General features: G+C 33.3%; 1 protein-coding gene across 3 annotated transcripts in view; it reads left to right on the top strand.

Annotated features, from left to right (window-relative positions):
- Positions 1–23,397, top strand: part of ZBBX (zinc finger B-box domain containing) — a 118,043-nt gene that overhangs the window by 82,644 nt on the left and 12,002 nt on the right. For all 3 annotated transcript variants that reach the window (XM_036898377.2, XM_036898378.2, XM_057499799.1), the window contains 8 exons: positions 427–536; positions 910–1,010; positions 2,101–2,183; positions 3,831–3,970; positions 8,841–9,145; positions 13,469–13,622; positions 14,385–14,501; positions 22,938–23,195. In XM_036898377.2, coding sequence (XP_036754272.2) covers positions 427–536; positions 910–1,010; positions 2,101–2,183; positions 3,831–3,970; positions 8,841–9,145; positions 13,469–13,622; positions 14,385–14,501; positions 22,938–23,195 — 1,268 coding nt within the window. The remainder of the gene's footprint in view (positions 1–426; positions 537–909; positions 1,011–2,100; positions 2,184–3,830; positions 3,971–8,840; positions 9,146–13,468; positions 13,623–14,384; positions 14,502–22,937; positions 23,196–23,397) is intronic.

The following is a 23,397-nucleotide window of genomic DNA, read 5'->3' as shown; positions in this document are numbered from 1 at the left end:
ATGGTTTGGTAGAATTTTCAAAAACTGTCTTTAGGTCCCTTGTAACTTATCAATATAATGCCAAGGCTGTGAGATATAACACATTCATAAATTAGCTTTTTAAATTGGCATTGCATGTTTCATGAAATCCATGTGGCTTTTGTGAGAACAGTAACTTCCATAAATTTGATTTCTATCCTAAATGAAAAACAGTAGGATATGCAGTGAAAAACTATTGTGTGATGCTAATTTGATTCATAAAATTATTTTAATAGATTAGGATTCTGTTATACAAGCATGATTTTCTTCTGTGAATTAGAGTTACAATTATGGTTTCATCATTAATTTTGTAGGCTCACTTGTATGTGAAATAAATTAAGATCTTGTCTGGGAACGTTTCAAGTAAATGTGTTTTAGTGTTTTAATTGCTTCTGTCTTGTTTTGTAGAACTCCACAGGAACAACTTCAAAATATGCTACCAGATACATTCATATCTCAATGTCAAACCACTTGTGAGGCACATTGTTCTCAGAATGAAAATGATGAAGATATTGATGGTTAGTTCAGTTTTGATAAGCTATTTTAGAATTTATTATTTCAAATTATATATGCTAGGTATTAATCAGCATCTGCTTTTTTAAAATTTTTACTCTATTATTATCAACTGGACTATGTTCCCTTTATCTCCAAAGTCATGTACCCTCTTCCTCCCATTCTCTTGATTTACTTTGCCTTAAAGAGTTTCATTTAAAAATTGAATGTTAAGAAAAAGTGTGTTTCATTTGAACTGGTAAAATTGACAGTATTTATGTATTTGTGTGGCTGCATAGGAGAATTTATTCTTTTATTGTTGGCTATGTTATTTGAAGATAGGAAATGATCAGGTAAGGTATATTCTTGATGACATTATTTTCTAATCTTATTTCCTAGCTGAAGAGACTAAAGTAGAACACCCAGCTCTTTTTCTGCCAGCAGAAGAATTAAACATAGAAAGACCTGAGCCATCTCTAACAATAGTTGAACTGGATGATGTAAGTGCTTTATGACCATTCATATTACTTAACAAACAGGAAATTCATACACTTACGTAATATTTTCATCAAGGTTACTTTTGTAATTCCACAAAGTTTAATGGAAATTTGCAAGTGTTTGAATTTAAATATGCTATAGGAATAAAACAGTATTATTTTTAAGTAGACAGTAAATGTGTGAGCTGAATTGATATTGTGGCATTTTTTTGGAAGCATGTAGTTTGGGAGAAGAAAAGACATTTCACTTTTTCAACTTATAGAGATGCAGCTCCGTGTTTGTTTTCTTTCTTTCTTTATGTTTTCAGGTTTTTTAACAGATTAATCACATATATGGTACCTACTTAAAACATTTGTATACATTTAGTTTCTTGAATGTCATTTAGCATTATTTTCTATTTAAAGGGAAAATTGGTACTAAGATTTAAGGGATTTAGTATAATAATACATTTAATACAAACCTCTAGAAGACACCAAGTAGAGTGAGCTAGAACTAGAGACAGAGTCAGAGCTCCAGGGCCTGAAGGCTTATGTTGTAAAAACTCAGTATCTTTCTGACTTTTTTGTCATCTAGTAGGTGAGTATACCACTAATCATAGGTATTTCTTTTACTGTGGTTATCACAGGAAAAAACTAGAATGGAGAAAGTGCCTCTTTAAATACTACTTTCTCTTTTAGGGTGTGTGTATGTGTGTTTGCCTAGATACACTTTTTGTTATTCCTCTGGAACAAGTTAAGATATTGAACAAATCAATACACACATGCAGGAATATATGTGGGTATGTGCTTGTCATTAAATGGTTGATGCATAAAACCATCTTACTACTTGGAACTTAGTAGTTATATAATAAAACGTAAGTTATTCCTAGCTTTGGGTGTGATTGTAGTGATAAACTGGCTGACATACAAATATCAACAAATATCAGTTGAATTTGTTTACTTCTTTTATAACTCATGTTCTATGGCATATAGTTAGAGAGCTCATGACATTATTTGTAGGAAGAAATTCTCTAAATGTTACCCACAAGTTAGCTGGTTAATGTATAACATGTTTGATAAACATACTAATATTATACAACATGCATTTAATAAGACTTTTGAAGAGGAATTTGAAGAACCAGATGTTGTACCTTATAAAGTTGAGTTAACTGATGTGGATGCAGATAATCAACAAAGGTAAGATCTTTCTAATGTTGATGCTTATTAAAAATCGACACAAAAAGTCAACTCTCTTTAACTGAGAAATTCATGATGTAAAAAAGTGACTTTAGTGTTAAAGTGTATTTTACCAAAGCCATGTTTAAATTCATGTACAATATTGCTAATATTTGTCAACATTCAATAATTAGAAAATTGTCTATAGTGATGCATTTATACTTTTACTTGATATCTAGATTAATAGGGGTTTCTGAATTGTGGAATTATTATTTGAAAAGTCTGATCAAGCCTGATATATTTCACATGAGCTTTCTTCTTTTCTCCTAATATACTCTTTGGATTTTTCTTATTTCATTTTGTTATGAGCCCTAAATAAAAACAGGTATGTTACTGATTAGCTTGAAAGACAAAAAGAGCTGCCAAACTGCAGATTACTTCCTAGGTAGATTTTACCATGTGATAAATTCAATAAATGAAGTATCATGGCTTATTTTGTAACTTTTTTCTATATGTTTTCTATATGTTGTCATTTCCAAATGTAAAATAGTATCTAGTTGTATTTGTTAGTAATGTTAAAAATTACTCCAAGCTCCCTTTGCTGTTGGAAATTTAGCTAGGATTTCAGGTGTTACAACTACAAAGTGTTACATTTGGTAAGCAGTAGAATGAAATTCCTATTAAGTAGCCCCTATATGGATTCTTTGTTTATATGTTCAATCAATTTAGGCCCCTGTCAGCATTTTGGAAGCAGTGGGCCTAAGTGATGCCCTCAGACCTGAAAAGTCCCATGTTTGGACACATAGACCCAGATACCCAACAGCAAATGTGCTTCTGGCAGGAGATAACTGTCTGGTCAGTAGATAAGAGGTTTACATACACTACACTAATGCTAAGGAAATGAATGGCATTTCTGCTCCCTAATTTGACTCTTTTATGTATCTTACTGCAAATCTTTTCTTTGACGTCCATGTATGTTTCTAGAGAAGGTAGAGAAAGTCATTGATGATTGTTCTGGCAGTAGTTTTGCATCTTGGGTTTGGAGGTGCCCATAGAGCTTCTTTTTCCTAAGAATAATCATAAAGAAATAATCATAAAGTGATATAAGAGGATCTTTTTGATTAACTATAATCTATGAATTTTTATAATAGCACAATGAAGAACTTACATAATTATCAGGTATTATTAAATATATTATTTCATTCATAGAGGATGTTGTTTAAATTGTAACTATGATTGTATATAGTACTCATCATTAAAAATTGAAACAAATACCACATATGGATTTTTGACACTTACAGTTTTTGAAGAATAAATAAATTTCAAGTAATAACTAATAATACCTTGATTCATTAGATTTTAATAATCTTGAAAGATCACTCAGAACCAAATCAGAATAATTTTAAAAAGAAACTGTCAATTGAAATTTTGCAGTTATATCATATTTGGTCTAATTGGCTATTTCTTTTAAATCCATAAAACGATTTAGTTACTTGTAGTTTAAAGTGAATGTATCTGCAGTAGTTTTAAACAAATTTTTAATTAATGTGAATAATCTTGTCCACTTAAAGTTTTACTATATTTATTTTAATAACCTGGGACATTTTATTTTCTTTTTCATATCATTTCTTTCAACTGTATTCTTTTGCTCATCCCTAAACATCAAAGTTGCACATTTCATGATTATAAGAGTCCTTTTCTGTATGAAAGTGACATCTATCAACATCACGTTTTCACCAAGGGAAAAATAGACCTCTTACATCTTCATCTGAGCAACAGCTCTTCTGATTTTAAAGATAACTCTAGAGGTAACATTTTTCTTACTGCTTAATATTAATAATGAATGTTGGTAATTTGATAAAACCAATAGGTATTCCAGCATTTGAAAGCTTTGCCTATTATGCTGTTCATTTTAAAGCCAGGAAATTTAGTATTCAGAAGAAAAGTGCTTAAAACTACATAATTTCCCAGCAAATACTCTTTTTAGTCGTTTGTATTCACAAGAAAAATTAGCCAATATTGGTCTCTCTAGAAATTATTATAGACTGAGCTAACATTTAAAAGATTACATTTATAGACTTTTTGTGACAAAAGTTTGATTGGCACCCTGTTGCCTGTCCTTGCATTACATATTTTCTCAAAATATTAAAATTTGATGTAAAGTTCCACATGTGATAAAAACAAAACAAGTATCTTGCTATTACTAGTAGTTCCCTTAACATCTATAGATTAGAATGCTGTGTGCAAATGTCTGGTTTCAATTTTCAGATGGTGACAGCATCATTTAAAGACAGGCACAGAAAAATATTCTGTCCTGAAAGTCAGATTTTGATTCTATTTTTACCTTAAATCACTGTGTGACCTTAAACATGTCACTTACTTTCTTAGATCTCATTTTCTCAAGCTCAGATATAGAAACTAGATTATTTCCAATCTGACTTTCAAATTTATACTTGATCCATTTAGGATTTTCAGACAAACTGGTAAATACATCTTATATGAAGGATTGAGAGATACTAGAGAGCATTATTTAATATAACTAATTGTAAAACTGATTACCTTCTGATTGGAGAGCAGATAGTAGAGAACAGTGATTTCTGATAATACTGCTAGTCTTGACATCTTCAACTACCAAACCTGTAAATCATCAGGACCAACTATGAACTATACCCACATAGGAAATTAGGAATTTATAGGGCTCCAGATCTAGTCTGGAAAGTATTTTTTCACCTAACTGGATCATGGTGTTCTAGCTGCCTTTGAGAAAACGCTTAATATAAATGAAGATAGTCATTAAGTGTTACTTTAAATATACTTTATTTAAATAGACTTTATTTTTTAGAACAGTTTTTGGTCCACAGCAAAATTAATCAGGAAGTACAGAGTTCCCATGTACCCTCTGTTTCCACAAACTCATAGCTTCTCCCACTGTCAATACCTCAACCAGAGTAGTAGTACATTTGTTTTAATCAACAAACATACTCTGGCACATTGTTATCACCCAAAATCCATAGTTGACATTAGGGTTCACTCTTGGTGGTGTGCCTGTGGGTTTGAACATATGTATAATGACATGTGTCCACCATTATAATGTTATACAAAATATTTTCACTGCCCTAAAAATCCTCCGTTCTCTGCCTTTTCATACTTCTCTCCCTCTTAGCCCATGGCAACCATTGACCTTTTTACTGTTTCCATAGTTTTCCCAGAATGTCATGTAGCTGGAGTCATACATTACATACTCTTTTCAGATTGGCTTCTTTCAGTCAGTAATATGCATTTAAAGGTGCCACCATGTCTTTTTGTGGCTTAATAGCACATTTCTTTTTAGCATTGAAGAATAATCCATTTTCTTATGTACCACAACTTACTTATATGTAACTTATTGAAGGACATCTTGGTTGCTTCTAAGTTTTGGCAATTAGGAATAAAACTGATATAAATATCCATATGTGGATTCTTGTTTGGACATAACTTTTCAACTCATTTGGGTAAATACCAAGGAACATAATTATTGGATAATATGCTAAGAATTTGTTTAGTTTTGTAAGAAACTGCTAAACTGTCTTCCAAACTTGCTGTACCATTTTGTATTCCTACCACAATGAATAAGAGAGTTCCTATTCTCAACATCCTTGCCAGAATTTGGTGTTTCAGTGTTTTGGATTTTTGCTATTCTAATAATTGTGTAGAGGTATTTCATTGTTGTTTTAATTTTCAATTCCCTAATGACATGTGATTTTGAGCATCTTTTCTTATGCTTATTTGCTATATATATATTTGTCTTCTTTGATGAGGTGTCTGTTAAGGTCTTGGGCCCATTTTTTCATTGAGTTGTCTGTTTTCTTACTCTTAAGATCTAAGAGTTCTTCTGTATATTTTAGATAACAATACTTTATTAAATATGTGCTTTACAAATATTTTCTCCAAGTCTGTGTCATGTCCTCTCATTTTATTGGCAGTGTCTTTTAGAGACCAGAATTTTTTAATGTTAATGAAGTCCATCTTAACAATTATTTCTTTCATGGATCCTGCATTTGGTATTATGTCTTAAAAAGTTTTCACCATACCTAAGATCAACTGTACTTTCTTCTATGTTATAGAAGTTTTAGAGTTTGCATTTTATATTAGGTCTGTCATTCATTTTGAGTTGATTTTTGTGAATGGTGTAAGGTCTCTGCCCAGATTCATTTTGGAGCATGTGGATTACCAGTTTTTAAAGCAGCATTTGTTGAAAAGCCTGTCTTTTCTCAATTGACTTGCATTTGCTCCTTTGTCAAAGATCAATTGACAATATTTATGTGGGTGTATTTATGGATTCCATATTCTGTTTCTCCATATTTTGTTAATAGCACATTGTGTTGATTAATATTGTTGTATAGTAATTCTTGAAGTTGTATAGTGTTAGTCCTCTGAATTTGTTCTTCTCCTTCAATATTGTGTTGTATATTCTGGGTCTTTTTCCTCTCATAAATTTTAGAATCAGTTTGCCAATATCGAAATGACTTGCTGGTACTTTGATTGGGATATTGAACATTGAAACTATAGATCAAGTTGGGAAGAACTGACATCTTGACAATATTGAATCTTTCTCTCCATGAACATGGACTATCTCTCCATTTATTTAGTTCTTTGATTTTTTCATCAGAGATTTCTAGTTTTCCTTATATAGATCTTATATATATTTTGTTGGATATATAACTAAGTGTTTCATTTTTGTGTGCTAATATAAATAGCATTGTGTTATTAATTTCAAATTCCATGTGTTCATGTTGGTATATAGGAAAGTGATTGACTTTTGCATGTTGACCTTGTATCCTGCAATCTTGCAATGATCATTTACTAGTTCCAGGAGTTTTTATTTGTTGGTTCTTTCAAATTTTTTATGTAATCAATCATGTTATCTACAAACAAAATCAGATATATCTTTTCCTTCCCAATCCGTATTCCTTTTGTTTCCTTTTCTTGTTTTATCCCATTAGCTGGGACTTCTAGTATGATGTTGAAAAGGAGTGGTAAGAAGAGTCATCTTTTTCTTGATCTTAGGGGTAGAACTTCTACTAGTTTCTCATTATTAAGTATGATGTTAACTGTAGGTTCTTCTGTAGATAGTTTTTATCAAGTTGAGGAAGTTCCACTTTAGTTCTAGTTTGCTAAGGATTTTAATCATGAATGGGTATTGGGTTTTGTCAGCTTTTCTGCATCTATTAATGTAATCCTCTCATTTTTCTTCTTTAGCCTGTTGAGTTGATGGATTGCGTTAATTGATTTTTGAATGTTGAACCAAGACATCTAATTTTCATTATTTAACAGTGCATCACATTTTAAATATCGTTAAAAGGCCGTTTGTCCCCTTTCAGCAGCAATGGATCCTAACAGTGGAATTTTGCAACTTTGCAAAAATATTGTAAAAGTCAGCTGTAGCATTTATATATAGGAAATGGCATCTATTTCTACCAAAAGCCAGATAATTTCCATTCAAGTTTAGGAGGAAAGTATAACAGTATTGTGGAAGTTTCACTAAATTGAGAAGCTTTTATAAACTTATAAAATTATTTTTCTAAACAACCTACAAGTTATTGCATGTTTCATAGTTATTGTGCAATTTAAGAGGTGATAATAGAAACAAACTTCTAAATACTATGTGTAATTGCCAAGCTATACAAATATTTGATTGCAGAACATAAGTCCTTTGAGCTGCAAGGCAGAATTTACATCACTAGAGACTATTTTAGTCATAGTCTCTACTATTTTACATGGTCTGTTTAGAGATGAGATATTTATATTGGAAAGAGAATAAGGGATAAACAGATGCAGCTATATTCAATCTGAATAATGGCATACATGTTTTTATTTAAAATTAAAGCAGTATGGTACAAAAATTGTTAAAGAATTTTCATTCTTTAGGAAATCTAGACCTGTATTTCACAACCTTGGTTGCCCATAATAGTCACCTGGAGAACTCAGTGGAGGGAAAAAAAACACTGCTTGAGTTCCACTCCCGGCATCTGGTTTAACTGGTTTGGGGTCAGGCCCATCCTCTGACAATTTTAGAGTGCCTTCAGATGATTACATTGTGCAGCCAGGTTGAAACTGATCTAAACCAACTCATTTATTTAAAGTAGACTTAATGAGATGGTGACTAATAAAATCTTGCCCATTTTGTAGCTTTCCAGAGGCAGGTGTCCCAGCTAAAACATTTTCTGTGCCCCTAACGGCTGCTGCTCTTTCATCTCGCAGATTTCTCTTTGCCTTCTCCTCTTCAGTAGGCATGCTAAGGAAAAGAGGTAAAATGTGGAAATAAGGTTCCCTCTGCATTATTTCTCTTAAATTGCCATTGTAAAATTTGAGCGGGAGTCCAGTAGATAGGAAAGTGGAAATTGAACCGCAGGCTGAAATAAAAATTTTCATCAGTTTAAATATTTTCATTACAAAATAAAATATTTTCTCCTTCCATTAGTCTAACTCATTGAAGTTTGACTGTGTGAGTAAATTATGATTATCATTTATGAACACAGAGTGAAAATATTTTAACACTGAGAACTCAATAAAGAAATGTTAATAAAATAGTGTTTACTGGTAGCAGTTCATGCCATAGAAAACTCTTGGTTTATGAATGTTTTAATCAATATATTTGTTTAAATTTATTTAACTTTTGTAAATGTGTGTTTTCAACAGCAGGAACTTCAAATACAAAATCTGACAACATTGTGGATCCTGATGTGTATTCTCCAGCCATTGAAAAATTAGGGGAAAGCAGCTTTTCTGAAAGAAATTTCAAAGAGAAAAATATAGGTATGGAAAGTAATCAGAAGTGCAATGATTCCTACATAACACTTGAGAACAAGGATTCTTTGCCAAGTATAGACTTAGAAAAACCTTCCCTTGAGGAGAGCTCTCAAGACATCAAAGAATCCTTGGGATTTAATGATCTGCACAAAAGGCCAAACTCTGAAGATTCTGAAACTATAGAGTCACCACAGGTAAATCTCTAATGTTTAATACATTAAACATTTTATAAGGCAAGTTGTAAGAAAATTTTATATTGACACGACATATTCTTAAATGTTACTTCCTTTAGAAGTTAAAATGTGGTCCCTTATGTTATCATGAGGTAGTTGACTTTTATATGAAAGAATGTTAATGACTTATAGGACAAATTCTAATATGGTAAATGCCATAATAACAAATGGTTTTCTTAACAAAAAGTACCTTAAGGCCCACCTCATGAACCACAGCTAGAGTGCTGTTACTTTTACACATGAAATTCATTAATATGAATAACTTAGTATAATAAATCCTTTGTAGCTTTCTACTCTATAGATGCTGTTTAAAATGAAATAAATGCTGATATGTAGGTAAAATCAGTTTCTGTGGCTTAATGTAAGTACAAGGTTTTAAAGGTAATTCCTTCAAGAACATGTCTAATGAAGAAATAAGAATATGGTTTTTGTTTCTTCTTAGAGGAAAAAAAGGTAAAGTAGTTCATTATTGCATTATTGCTAAATTTTAGACTTACATTTGAATCTTTGTTCTATATACTAAAAATCTTAAATAATCATGATTATTAACAATAAATCCTTTAGAAACTAGGCAAGTCAAATGTTAAGTTCTTTGGAAATTAGGCAAGTAAAGCGTATAACAACCCTTTTAGTTCATTTGAAATCAGTCTCCATGGCGCCTAAATTGAAAGGGGGACTAAAAGAGTATGAGCTGCTATTTCTGCTTGAGGGACCTTTGTAACAGGTCTTGTTCCTTTTTGAAATGCAAAATTGGAACAGAGACCTCTGCAGAAACCTTAGATCCACAAAAGTTTGCTCAGTGACTAAAGGAATACACTAGGAGACACACAGTTGCAACAAGATGAAAAGAAACTGATTTCTGTGTGGGACCTGGGCCAGGTCAATAAGCTATCTTCCTGATACATAGAAATCTTGGGCTTTCATTAAGCATAGGTTTAGAGTTTTAATATTTATTTCTTGCTTGGAATCTCTAGGCCAAGAAGCAAACACTGATGTTAATCCATATCTATTGATACTTTAATGTATCTGGCAAAAATAAATCCCAATCCCTTCTATAAAGACATTCCAACAGTTTAGCCCATAATAGATTCCCAAACATAAAGCTGCACTGCCAATGAGCTTTTCTGCTTCCTATCCCAGTGAAGAAAACATTGATAGTAGAATGAATTTCTGCAGATGGAAGAGCCAAAAACTCTTAATTTTCCAGTTACCACAAGGTCTCGTGGAGAGGGCTTGGTTAACTCATGCACGTGCAATGTGCTGTGCTATATACAGGGGAGGGATCCTGAGCACATGGAACCCAGTTCTTTTATAATGGGCATAAACCTGCCTGACCTTTGTCCTAGGGGGATACATTATCTTCTATAAACTACCAAGAGACATTTGGCAAAAATTCACAGAATATAGTCTGTGGTAATTCATATAATGAAAAGCAATGTTTTGAAGTCTATTTTGTCTGATACTAGTATTGCAACACCTTCTTTTTTCTCTCTGTTGTTTGCATGAAATAATCTTTTTCTATCCCTTGACTTTTAATCTGGTAATCTGGCCATAGAAGCCACAGGGCATAAATCTGCAAAGAAGTAAAAAGCTAACCTTTCCAAAGAATATTGCTTCTCTCTCACTTACCAACTTTACATTTCCCTGTATGGCCCTGGAAGATGGCTGGTTAGCCAGAGATGGGTAAGATTCCTCAAGGGAGGAACAACCTAAGACAGGCACAGTCACAGGGGGGCCATCAGGTGAGAAATTGAGGGTCAACAGAGGTGAGGCTTAGAACATCACCCCCCCTGTTTTGAGAGAAATCTTCTGCGTCCGTGGATGTTTTGTTGCCCTTGTCTAGCTTGGATTAATACTTAGTCTATAGGCACACACCTGATCATCTACATTTGCACTCTTACAGCACTAAATTATGTTTTCTACCTTTATCTTGCATCTACATACCACTTCAACATTTTATTAAAAAAATAAAATAAAATAAGGGAGAAATGTGGGATTCACATATAAATCAAGTATAAAAATCAAATGAGTAATCATATCTGACTTGATTGTTTATAGTTCATGATGCGTGATCAAAACTGAAGTTTCTGTGATATGACTGCCCTTGCACTGTTCACCATGTAAGAACTTATTCACTATGTAAGAACTTGTTCACCATGTAAGAGCTTGCTCGTTATGCTTCAGAAGATTAGAGACTGTTGAGAATTAGGCTTGGGGTTGATTAATGATTGTGCATTGAGTCCCCTATACAGAATTTTATTGTTGTTAACAACTATTTGATCAATAAATATGAGATATGCCCTCTCAAAAAAATAATAATAATAATAACAGTAAAAAAAAAAGAAAAGCAATGGAGCAGTTAAAATGAATGAAAAAGAACTACTTTTATTAACATGGATACATCTCAAAAATATATTAAAATTTAAATGTAAAAGGATACATAAAGTTTAAGTCTGATTGCATTTTTGGAAACATTTAAGACAAATTGTAACCTTTTGTGATACCCTCAGATATAGTAATAGTCAAAAACATGCATTGGAATAGATTATGTCAACTTCAGTAATACATTTTGCTCTATTTATAAAGACTATTATGTATATACTTTATATACATGTCTGAAACAAATCTTTTAAATCATCAATATTACATTGTATGATCAAGTTATATTATTTGTTGTACCTCTCTTCATCTTTATTTCACAATTAAATAGAAATGTTGAAAGCTACATCATATTTTAATCCTTTATACTACTGTACTAAAAAATAAGTGGTAAGTGATTATAGAGCATAGTACTTATACCTAGGGGTAGAATCTACTTTCTTTTCATCTCTGATGACTAGACATAAACTGTTTTTATTCCCTTCCTGCCCTAGGTGAAGCCATTCCCTGAACAGAAAGTGCTTAGGAATCTGTTGTTTTCCAGTAGAAAAAAATCAAGAGTGGGAAGTAGGGGCAATTTTTAGCAGTGAAATTATTTGACTCCCAGTTTATGTGTAAGACAATTCATTTTCCACTTCAGTGTTGAGAAACTGAGTTCTTCACAAAGGTGGAAATGCCTATGAAATCAGGTACTAAATTGTAGAGCAGCCGCAGTGAGGTAGGGGCAGGAGCTGCTGGGAGCTCAGGTGCTATTGGTTCTGGTCCTGAAACTATCAGTAGTTAACTTTGTGAGTTTAGGAAAAAAAAAAACCAAAAAAACCAAGAAAAACAAATTAACCCACTCACATTCTTCTTATCTGTTAACCAGTGCTTTAAAACACCCTTCCAGATTTGTAATTGTCTAATCCACATAAAAGCTCCATTCAAGCTGAAGTGGTTCTGTAAATCAGTGATCAGGGTCTGGGAAAGCCAGTGAAGATGTCATGAGTAGAGGAGACTTGGACTAAGCTTTGAAGGAGATGCTTTATTGGTTAACTAGCTCTTTTTGTAGTATTTTATCCTATGATTTATAAATTTGAATAGTTATAATGATTTTCTTTGTATTCTTTCCTCCCTTGAAACAGACTGCATTTGGGCATTAATTAAACCCATTAGGGAAATGTTAAATACTATACCCACTCTGATTATATTTGAAGCCCATCTAGAACTCTCACTTCTAAATTTCTAATCTATTTCTTATGAGGCACATGTATATTTTAATGTTATTTATATTCTTCCCTAGATGAAAGCATATCATAAAATGAATTTGTAACATGGTAGAATTAACCTAGGCTCCAAGTCAGCCACATCTGCCTTCAAAACCTAGGTCTGCTAGTTTCTAGCTGTATAAGTCAAATTACTTAGCTCACTTCTTGCTAGTTTCATACCTGTATTTTGCTTCCCAATAAGTATTTTGTTAAGTTGAATTTTTGTCTGTGATCATGGTCAGATCAGACTTAATCCTGTTGGTATTTTACTTTTATCATTGGAATTATTTTATGTATAGACAAAGACACTAGTTCAAAAGTACAACATCTGAGAGAGATTCTGTTTTTTAAAGTAATTTAGTGTAAAATACTGATGGAAGAAAATGAAAGAAAGGAGAAGGGAAAACTTCATTTTGTTTAATGGACTTCTGTCCTTGGATTGATGGCAGTTTTTAGAAAATTACCATAATTGTGGTTTATACATTTTTCAGAACTTAATGTATATAAATATTGTGTATTATTTGTCTCCACTACTAGAACCTCACTTGAAGAGGGCAGAATCCATGCCAAGAACATAGTAGGTGCTCAGTGAATGAATGTGCTGCTTTGTGTTGATGGAATACAATAAACTTATTTTGTTGAATATTTTGTTTCCTAGTTGTTACAAGAAATAGCCCTCAGAAGTAAGCCTGTAACTGAACAATATCGAGGACTTGAAAGATTCTTTGTTTTTGATAACAATGAAAGATTCAACTTACTTCCTTCTCCTAGCTTAGAATGCAGCTATTCCAGTACTAGGATTACAATTGCAGGTAAATTCAAACATGAAATCAGATGACTTGTGGACCAACCTAACAATTTCCTCAGACATTTTTTAAAACAGTCCATCCTCATTGAAGGATATACTGGCCAATTCTGTTCAACAAATAAAATCATTCCCTTCTTCTCTAGCTGAAATTATTAACCCTGAGTGAGTTGCCACATATTTATATTTAAGGTTACTCTCAGAATGTGAGAGAACATGACTATAATTAGACTGAGGAGAAATTATTTTTAGAATTTAGAAATGTAGTGCTTACTAAATCGTAAAATAGAAATTCTTTGAATCACTGTTAAGTATTGTATGATGATTCTTATATGCCATTTTAAAAACAATCTCAAAGGCTCAGTATCTATGAGGTTTCTGAGACATATCTGTAATTTACTTTTGAAAGCTAGCTAGGTCTTGGTGTCACCTATATTCTTACATTTCCTATCTATTCAAGTGTCTTTATTCACGTACAAAGTATTATAGTTTGTTATATTGTTTATATTTTAACAAATATTTGTCTCTATTCAAATGTGTATGTGTAATATCTTTTCAATTTAGAATTTATTTTTTATTAAGTTGAGGAAGTCTATTGGTTTTTATTATGTAATTATGAGATTTTTGTCTGTCATAATATATACCCTATTGTTACAAATATTCCTTATTTAGCTAAATATTATCCAGAAAGGCAATAAATCCAATAAAGGAACAATATAGATTTCTCTCCTTTTTAAAACTTTTATTATTTTACCATTTTCTATTTCAGGAAACAGAGAATGGATCCCAGACCATAGTGTAAGTACAAGTGCTGATAATGCAGTTGCCGTGGGTGCTCTGCAGAGTGCCTGGACCCCACCATCAAGTAGGGCACAGCAGAAGATAGGTGAGATTGGCTGGAAGACCTCTGCGACTTTGAAGTCTCACTTTGTTTATTAATTTGCCTCTTAGTAGTTTACTAGGCACCTGAAAATTAGGTTTTGTGGTTTCATAATTTGAATTTACTCATTTTAACTAACTGTCCTGGACTTTTCTTCCAAAAAACCAAAAAAACAAGAGTAGCCATTCATCTCAAAAAACATAAGTTACATACAGTCTTTGTTATATTATCTACCAGTGAATTAGGGAATAATATTTTAAAATGTAGCTCAGGATATGGTATGTATTTTGAACAATCTTTATAAAATACATATTAGGTTTCATTATACTCAGAAAACAGTGTATTTATATGAAATTTTACATGCTCTTCCTCTTGGTTCATATTATGATCAGACATAGCCATTTGTGGAATGAATAGTTTATGTTAAGATGCTGATTGTAATTGTGGTTAAGATGTCTCTGTTCTAAATCAAATGCTGAATATGTTAACCTTGGAATCTTGACTTTAGTTCATTAACTCCATTCTCTAACCAAAATAATTATAATATTGTCTATAATTCTTTTGATATGTTGAATTCTCATTGCAATATTTTCCTAGTGAGTATATGCAATTTTGACATCGTTTAAATCAGTAGTGTTATTAGGTCATTCTTTTCATCCAGTAATAAGTGCTAAACTAGGTTTTTTTATGCTAGATTTCTTATGGAGTTTCAGTAAATGACTGACGAATTAAGGGAGTTTAACACTCACATGTGTTGAATGTTGACACTGTTCTGGGACCTGGAGGAAAAGGGATACATAAGTTCTGCTCCCTGATCTTCATGAGTTCACAGTTTAGGAAGAGCACTTTACAAAGGTGGCTAATTGCCTTTATCTGAGGGGTGTCTTCAAGCTAGAAATTTAGTTACATATGATTTGTTCACATATGTGCAATTAATATATGTCTCTCACCCTAAATCCTATGAGTAAAACTCCTCAGCTAGCTCAGATTGATTCCATATACATTTATATTGAGAATCTGTCTGGTTTAAAAGTTTTCTTAGAGAAAAGCCATCCTTTTGTGATAACTGTTTTTTGGTACTGTAGTTGTTGGGCAGGAATTCTGTTTGGAGACCCAGTGAAGTCAGAGTACAAGGTAAGGAAGGAATGGCAGGGAATCACAGTTGCCTTGCAGGCTGCAGAGAATAAGGAAGAACAGAGAGAAAAGGAAGTTCATTGAACTCCTGCTCAGCATAAGGCACATCCCCTGCCAGCACCTAAAGGCAGCCTCACCTGGTGTCCAGTGTCTCCTTGGATCTGCACAGCAAGGTAACTGAGTCCCTACCACCCCAGGATTTGGGGGAGCTACAGAGCACTGGATGGGGTGAGATTATGTTCTGAGAACTTCCCAAAGGCAAAGAAAGGAGATTTTCAGGCAGACTACTAAGGAGCAGATCTTACAGTTGCAGTTCCATCTGGGTCACCCAGTGACAAGAGCTTGCAAGCCCAAATCAGAGCTCTCAGCAGCCCCTCCCTACTTATCTGAGGTAGAACAGAGACAGAGTGAAGATTTGTACTTAAGTCTGGGAGGTAGAATGAAATAGCAAAGTAAAAAGACACTTCCCACTGGAAGAGCACAGAGACAAAACATAGTAAGCTGAGCAGTGAGAAGTCTATTTAAGGCAAAAATGTGCACACTCAAAAAAAGGGAAGTGTGGGGACCTCAGAGAAGAGGCACCTCTACAGGTTTAGGGTCTGGTGTTTTATAGGGCTTTTTGGGTAGGAATCAGCATACGGCATGATGTGTACAGGTAATTAATAATTTCTTTGGAGTTTTGTCTTGAGAATAAGATTATTCAGATGACTGTGTTGGTCTGGATCCCAGCATTCTTTGTCCACGTTGGTTTATTTACATTTCAGAGTCTGTCTCCTGCCCTGGTTACAAAGTTACTTGATTAAGTAGCAGGAAAAAGAGAAAAAAAAAAGGCATATAAGTTAAATTAAAGAGTAAGCTGGCCTTTTTGGCAGTCTAAGTAAATTTTATAATGGCATTATCTAGTTGACACAACAAAGACATGGACTATGCTCAGATGCTTTTCTTTATCTGGAGATTATCTAGATATTCCAAGTTGCTTCTGGCCTTTGGAACTTCAACTAATTAACTCATTCACTCTGTGAGTCCTTTCTGGCTCTCACTGTTTTATCTGGTTAACTCTTTTGAGTCCTTTTTAGTGAACTATACTGGCTTTATTCTCCCTCCACCTACTCATGTTTACTTCTCTGCCTATCATAGTTAGGTACCTATTCTCACATCAAAGTTCAGAGCAGCTTTAAGTATTATGGTTGCTTCCTTCTGAAGCTGTCAAAAGAACCATTTTAAGTCACTGTACACTGATGAAAACAAATTCACATGCATACTGTGAGAACTTTGTTACTAAAAATAAATCTTTATAAATAAGTAGCCAAATGCCTTTAGGTACCAATTTGGAGTAATCAGTTGAAATCAATAATTTACTATAGAAAACATTTGTAGGAGCACCTACTTTATTTAGGCCAGGCATTGCCAGACACTGGTGATACAAAATAAGCCCTGAACCTGTAGCTGGAGAGTTTAGAGATAAAGCAGAGGTTATCAAAAGTCAGTGTGTACATAATCAACTGGGAAACTTATTATAATGTAGATTTCTTGATCTCACTCTTAGAGATTCTGATTCATTAAGGCTGAGATAAGGTCTAGGAAGTTGCGTTTATTTTATCAACAACTCCATTTTATGCTGATTAGATATTCAAAAATCATACCTTGAGAAAACTTGCTATACAGATATGTAAACACATAAATTACATCACATACACATTTTATAAAAGGAATGTTAGTAACATAGCTTGCAGATTGGTAGTTAAATATTACAAGTACATGTGATTACTTAAAATAGATGTAGGTACATTTTCAGTTTTTTAAGAATGGAGATGGTAAAATAATTTTTAATTAATTACAATTTTAAAAATTCAAAAAAATTCTTTTTGTCATTAAAGAATGTAGATATGCAAGGTGTTAGATACTAGATGACATTTCAGCCAAATCTTACTAAGATTTACTCAGGGGTGGAGGGAAATGACTTAGGAAAAGAGATAGTGGCCTGAAATAAAAATAAAGTTTCTCTGCCTATGCTACAAGTTGCAGAAACCTTATATTCTGAATTGATGCCAGTATATAAAGGAGTATCTATTTCAGTAAGATTTTTGAGTCCGTAAATGTAAAAACATGGTAGCTATGAAATAAACATGTTTAGCAGTAAGTCTATTGTTTCTCCCCACCTCTGTCTCTGTGTGGGTAAAATTGCAGTATTTCCAGAATTTCTCACCTGGCCTTAGTGCATCTCTTTATCAATAGGTGTTTTCAAGGGGTGGAGAGAAGTGTCCACCTCCATATAAATAGATGATTACAGGGGAGCTGGTGCAAGGGTGTATGGCACAGGAGAGGTGTGGTGGCATCCTTCTGCAGCTATGTCACAAGACACATGGGCGAGCGGAAGTAGATGACTGCTTGTAACCAATAAATGGGTTTCTCCCACTTTATTTCTCCTTCTCACTGATTGTGGCTTCAAAGGTTATTTGCCCTGGGCTGGGAACATATTTTCCCATGGAGTTACAGTCTATATGGCTCAAGCATACAAACATTGCTAAATAAGAAACCTGGGAGTCATCTTGACTGTCTCTTATTGACCACATCATATTCATCTCTAGATTTTGCTGACTGCTGCTCTAAAATTGATCCCAAATCTAACCATTTCTATGTTTATTGCTTGAGCTGAGCCCAGACATTTGTCCATCATCTCTCACTTTTCTCTCATTTTCACTTTTGCCTCTCCCCGAAGTAGTTGGTATGATTAATGTCCATCAAGTTCTACTGTTTATAGTCAGTGAGTGAATTGTTTATATTTGTAGTCATAAAATTGTTCATAGTTGATAGGAAGTGCATCATATTTTCTGTAAACTTAAACCATAAATTATATCTTGTCAATCTCCTTGAAAATATTCCATAGCTTCCTATAGAAGATAGAAAAAAAATTATATTCCTTACCATACATTACACCTGAATTGGTACCACCCATCTTTTCTAACTTCTCCCACATTGCAACTACGTTGGCTTTCTGTTCTCAGGCCACACTTTTACTTACTTCTTAGCTTTAGAATTTATTCTTCCCTCCAATCTACAATGTTCTGCAACCTCTCTCTCCATCTTCATACCCTTTTTCATATGATTGGCTCTTTCTTATTATCCAATGCTGCCTCCTTAGAGAAGCCTTCTGAAACCATCCTATTTAATGAGTCTCCTAAATCATGAATCTCATTTATTTAAAAAAATTTTTTTCATAGAACCTATCTCAAGCTGAAATTATTTTGTTTACTTGTTTATTTTCTGCTCACCCTACCCTTGATTGGAAAGAAGGCAAGGACCTAGCCTGTCCTGTTCATTGGTGCATCCTCAGAGATGGAACATGGCTTGGCACATTGTCAATGCTTAGGATGTATTTCTGAATAATGAAGTGGGATAGCTGGACTGTGTGTTAGTTTGGAGTGCAACTTGAGGGTGGGAGCAATGTCTCATTCACTTTTGGATATCCTGTTACTGACACAGTTTCTGGCAATTTTAGTATTTCACAAATTATTTTACAATTGAATTGAATTGAATATTAGTGCATAGGTTCTTAGAGTTGGAGGGGATTTAAGGCATCTTTCTGTCCAATTCCTTAATTTTACAGGTGAAATATGATTTTCATGTCTTAGGTCACAGGTTGATTTCTAATTTAATGCAACTAGACAGACAATAAGTTTCTTACTTTCCAGTTTAGCATTCTTTATACTAATTCATGCTGCTAAATAAAATGTCCATATAGGTTTCAAGAACCCTTAGAAATACATCCTTATTTTTTATATATAAATTGTCCAAATTGCACAGTGGAGGAAAATATTGAAAGACAACAATGTAATTTTATATGTTTTTTTTATTGGAGTGTAGTTGATACACAATATTATATTGGTTTCAAGTTTAGAACACAGTGGTTCAACAGCTACACATATTATTAAATCCTCACTCCAACTAGTGTGGTTACTATCTGTTAACAGAAAGATGTTACAGAACCATTGGCTATATTCTCCATGCTACACTTCCATCCCCATGACCAACTTATATTATGATTGAGAAATTTTGTGCCCGTTTATCCCCCTCACCCTTTCCACCCACCCATCCCAACCTCTCTCACATGGTAACCTTCAGTCACTTCTCAATGTCTCCAAATCTACTGCTGTTTTGTTCATTCTGTTAGGTTTTGTTTAATAAGTGAAATCATAGGGTACAAATTAGTGAAATCATAGGGCATTTGTCTTTCTCTGCCTGGCTTATTTCACTTAGCGTAATACTTTCTAGGTCTATTGATGTTGCAATTGACAGGATTTCTTTATTTTTTATGGCTAAATAATATTCCATTGTGTATATGTACCACATCTTTATCTATTCATCTGTTGATGGACACTTTGGTTGCTTTCATAGCTTGGGTATTGTAAAAAATGAAGTAATTAACATAGGGGTGTGTATGTTTTTTCAAATCAGGGATTTTCTTTCCTTTGGGTAAATTCCTAGAAGTGCAGTTACTGGGTGGAATGGTATTTCCCTTCTAAGTTTTTTGAGGAAACTCCATACTGCTTTCCATCGTTCCTGTACCACTTTACATTTCCACCAACAGTGTAGGAGGTTCCTCTTTCTCTACTTTTGCCAACACTTGTTGTTTCTAAAAGACAATGTTTTTCAGCCTTTACTCAGGAATAAAATATTGGGTCCTTTGATCAGAATGTCATTTATTACTGAAACACTATGCAAAAGCATGTTGCTCTGCTTGTTTCACCCAATTCTAATCTTTAAATTTAGAATAGCAATAATAAGAATTATATTAAATACTACTCAGCAAGTGGTTCGTATTTTTCATATACTTATCAGTATTCTTATGCTGTTAATATAGCCCAAAGCACCTTTCTATCTTACCTTCCCATATTTGGCATGGTCTCATTAGTAATCCTACATCACCTATTCATTAGTTAATATCAAGGGCAATTTCTTTTGTGATATAACTGTGATCAGTGTTAATCTGTGATTCCCTAAGATTACATTGCCAGTGATGGCACAAGTTACTCCAAAAGAAATTTCTTTTATTTATAATCAGCAAACTAGACATTTAAAAAAAACTATGGAATGATCCCTTCAATCATGGCATTTTTCATGATTGTCAGTCTTAACTATTTCTTGACTCTTAAGGCTAGCAATAACATTAATAAGCTTATATAGGAAACAGAATGACATACTCACCTAAATGAACAAAATAAATAAATGAAACAAAGGACCAAATTAAAATGTCTTCTGTCTCTTTCTGTGTTTTTGGCACATGAAATTACACTTTGAACATATTTTCAGGAAGAAAGATGGTCCGTCTTTTTGCTCTGTGTTAAGCATAAGTCTGACCCACCCCCGGTGTACTGTTTTTTTCTCAATTGGGATCAATTAACCTCTAATAGTGTGGCAACCAGATGCTATTACAGGAGTTCAACCAGTGTTTGTACTCCCCTGAATTTTCTGAAGGGCATTTACATTATGTTTTTTGTTACCTCATATTTGTCTGTGTTGGCAGAACTCCAGTTCTTCCTAATAACATTATCTATTTGTTTTACTTTAATAAGAGATTTAAGTTCCCTTAAATTTTACTTGACTGAGACATAGCACAATTCAAGTAGGAAGATATGGTTTTCTCCATAGATCTAGATGTTTCCATTTATATAGTTGAATTACCATTATCCTCACTCACCTCTGCTTTTGCTGTTGCTCTTTTTACTACTGACTCTTTATGTAAGAATGACAAGTTTGCTTTTCTGGATGACTATCAACAAAATATTGATTCTTTGCATATTACAGGTAAAAGGGAGAATCATTCCCGAATTCTATTCATTAAAATAATTCTTAGGGATATTTACATTTTTTCTTAAAACATAGGCACATTTTTGTTAAATTAGTTTTCTTCAGAATTTTCTCTGAGCACAAATAGACACAAAAAGGTCAGCATATTAATTTATTCATAATTTTGTTCTAACAAAAAATGTTTTTAAAATTGATTTCTGATTCATTAAAATTGCTGCCCCTTGGGAATTACCTTAGTCAGTTTTAATTGCTTAAATAATTACATGCTGCATTAGGATTCTTCTTAGGGTGCTACCTACATTCAAAGTCAATTTTTAAGTTAAAAAAAGACAGACTCAATAGTCATTAAATATTCAACATATGATAACTGCCTGTAGCCACTCTTCTGAATTTTACATTTTCATTTGAGTCTATGGAGTGGGCTTAATGGGATAATGTTACGTGGTATATGTTCAGTCAAATGTGATTTTTCTGATAATAGCAATAGCTCTTTAAATAATCCAATATTTTACATAAAACCAAGTTGTGTGAAGATTATGCAAGGTTAACTTGTAATATAAACTATTTATATTTACTATAAATATATTTATCTAAATCAGAACTATGATTCAGTACATTGAAAAATACACCTGCACTATGGATTTCTAAGTTTGTACCTTGAATATTCCCTTGGCTAAGAACCTTGTAAGCAATAGTAAATGATATGTACAGTTATGTTGTGTTAGTATAAGATTTGAAGGGATTTCTTTTTTCTACTGCAAAAGAAACACACACGTTGAAGAAACCAACTCAGTCAACCTTTGAAATAGGGCAAGACAAAATGGTGACTGTGCTTGTGGAGTAAAGTGATAAACTGATTTGATTTATGTTTATGGAACTTTTCCACTAAAATACTCTATAAAGCAGCAGAGAATAAACTCATATTTAGGTAAATTTGGAATGTTATCTAAATTTCTTCAAAGCTTCTGTTTTTCTAAAAGATTTTGCATACTAGCCTTTTTTTGTCTCCATATTTGTTTTAATAGAAGAGTGTTACATGTTATCAGGTAAAATTCACAGATTCGCTAGGAAGCAGCACCATATTTATCCTATGGTTTTGTTCTCTCACAAGGCACAGTATGGTATTGTACAAGAATTTAAGAAATGGCACAGTGGTTGGCTATGGGTAGATTTTAAGACTGGGTGTCGAATTGTTCTGGAATTGACTTGGTTTGCAGATGATTTGCTTTAGCTAATATTAAAATTGTCTTTTTCTGAAAGTAAAAAAATAGGGGAAATAACAGAGAAGTATTCTGTATGGCAGAGGGAGAGTAATTTGGGATTAACAAATTGTGGTAAGCCAAAATGGATAGTATTCTAAAGTTCATTTTTTCATTTTCACATAAACTCTGATGCATGAAATTAACTGCTCTAAATTCAGGGGACTATTTTATATTTTTAAGTATTCATTCAGAATTCTAAAAGCAGTTGGCTTAAATTATTTTTCATTTTTCATTTTAGGCCGGACATCACAGAGACCTTCAACAGCAAATTTACCACTTTCCAACACTGCTGAAAGAAGCCCCAGCTGCCTTACTTCCTCTCATCCTCGATCAAGAAGTGCTGTTGCTCCATCATTATCTAGAGCTGCTTCTGAAATTTCGGAAATTGAATATATTGATACTACTGACTGCAATGAGCCCTTCTTAGATTGCACTGCTGATCAACAAACCTTAGACAGTTTGGAAAAAGAATTAAATGTGCTGAAAAATCTTGCAGGTAATGCTATTTTTTTTTTTTTCACTGTAGACAATGTTCCATGTGCTTTCTGCCTGTTCTTTTTATCATGCTGCAAGAAAACAAGCCTTTCCCTTTCCCTCGTTTAGTCACCAACCTTTGTCTCTGTTTCTTGGATATCCTCTGCTGTCACCTTGAAAATGTTATAAGATGTGTGGCTGCCCAGCCACACCAGGGATACTCC

This window comes from Manis pentadactyla, chromosome 1 (genome assembly GCF_030020395.1).
Source record: "Manis pentadactyla isolate mManPen7 chromosome 1, mManPen7.hap1, whole genome shotgun sequence".
NCBI lineage: Eukaryota > Metazoa > Chordata > Mammalia > Pholidota > Manidae > Manis > Manis pentadactyla.
Note: the sequence above shows the minus strand (reverse complement) of the source record. Positions and strands in the feature narration are given on the sequence as shown.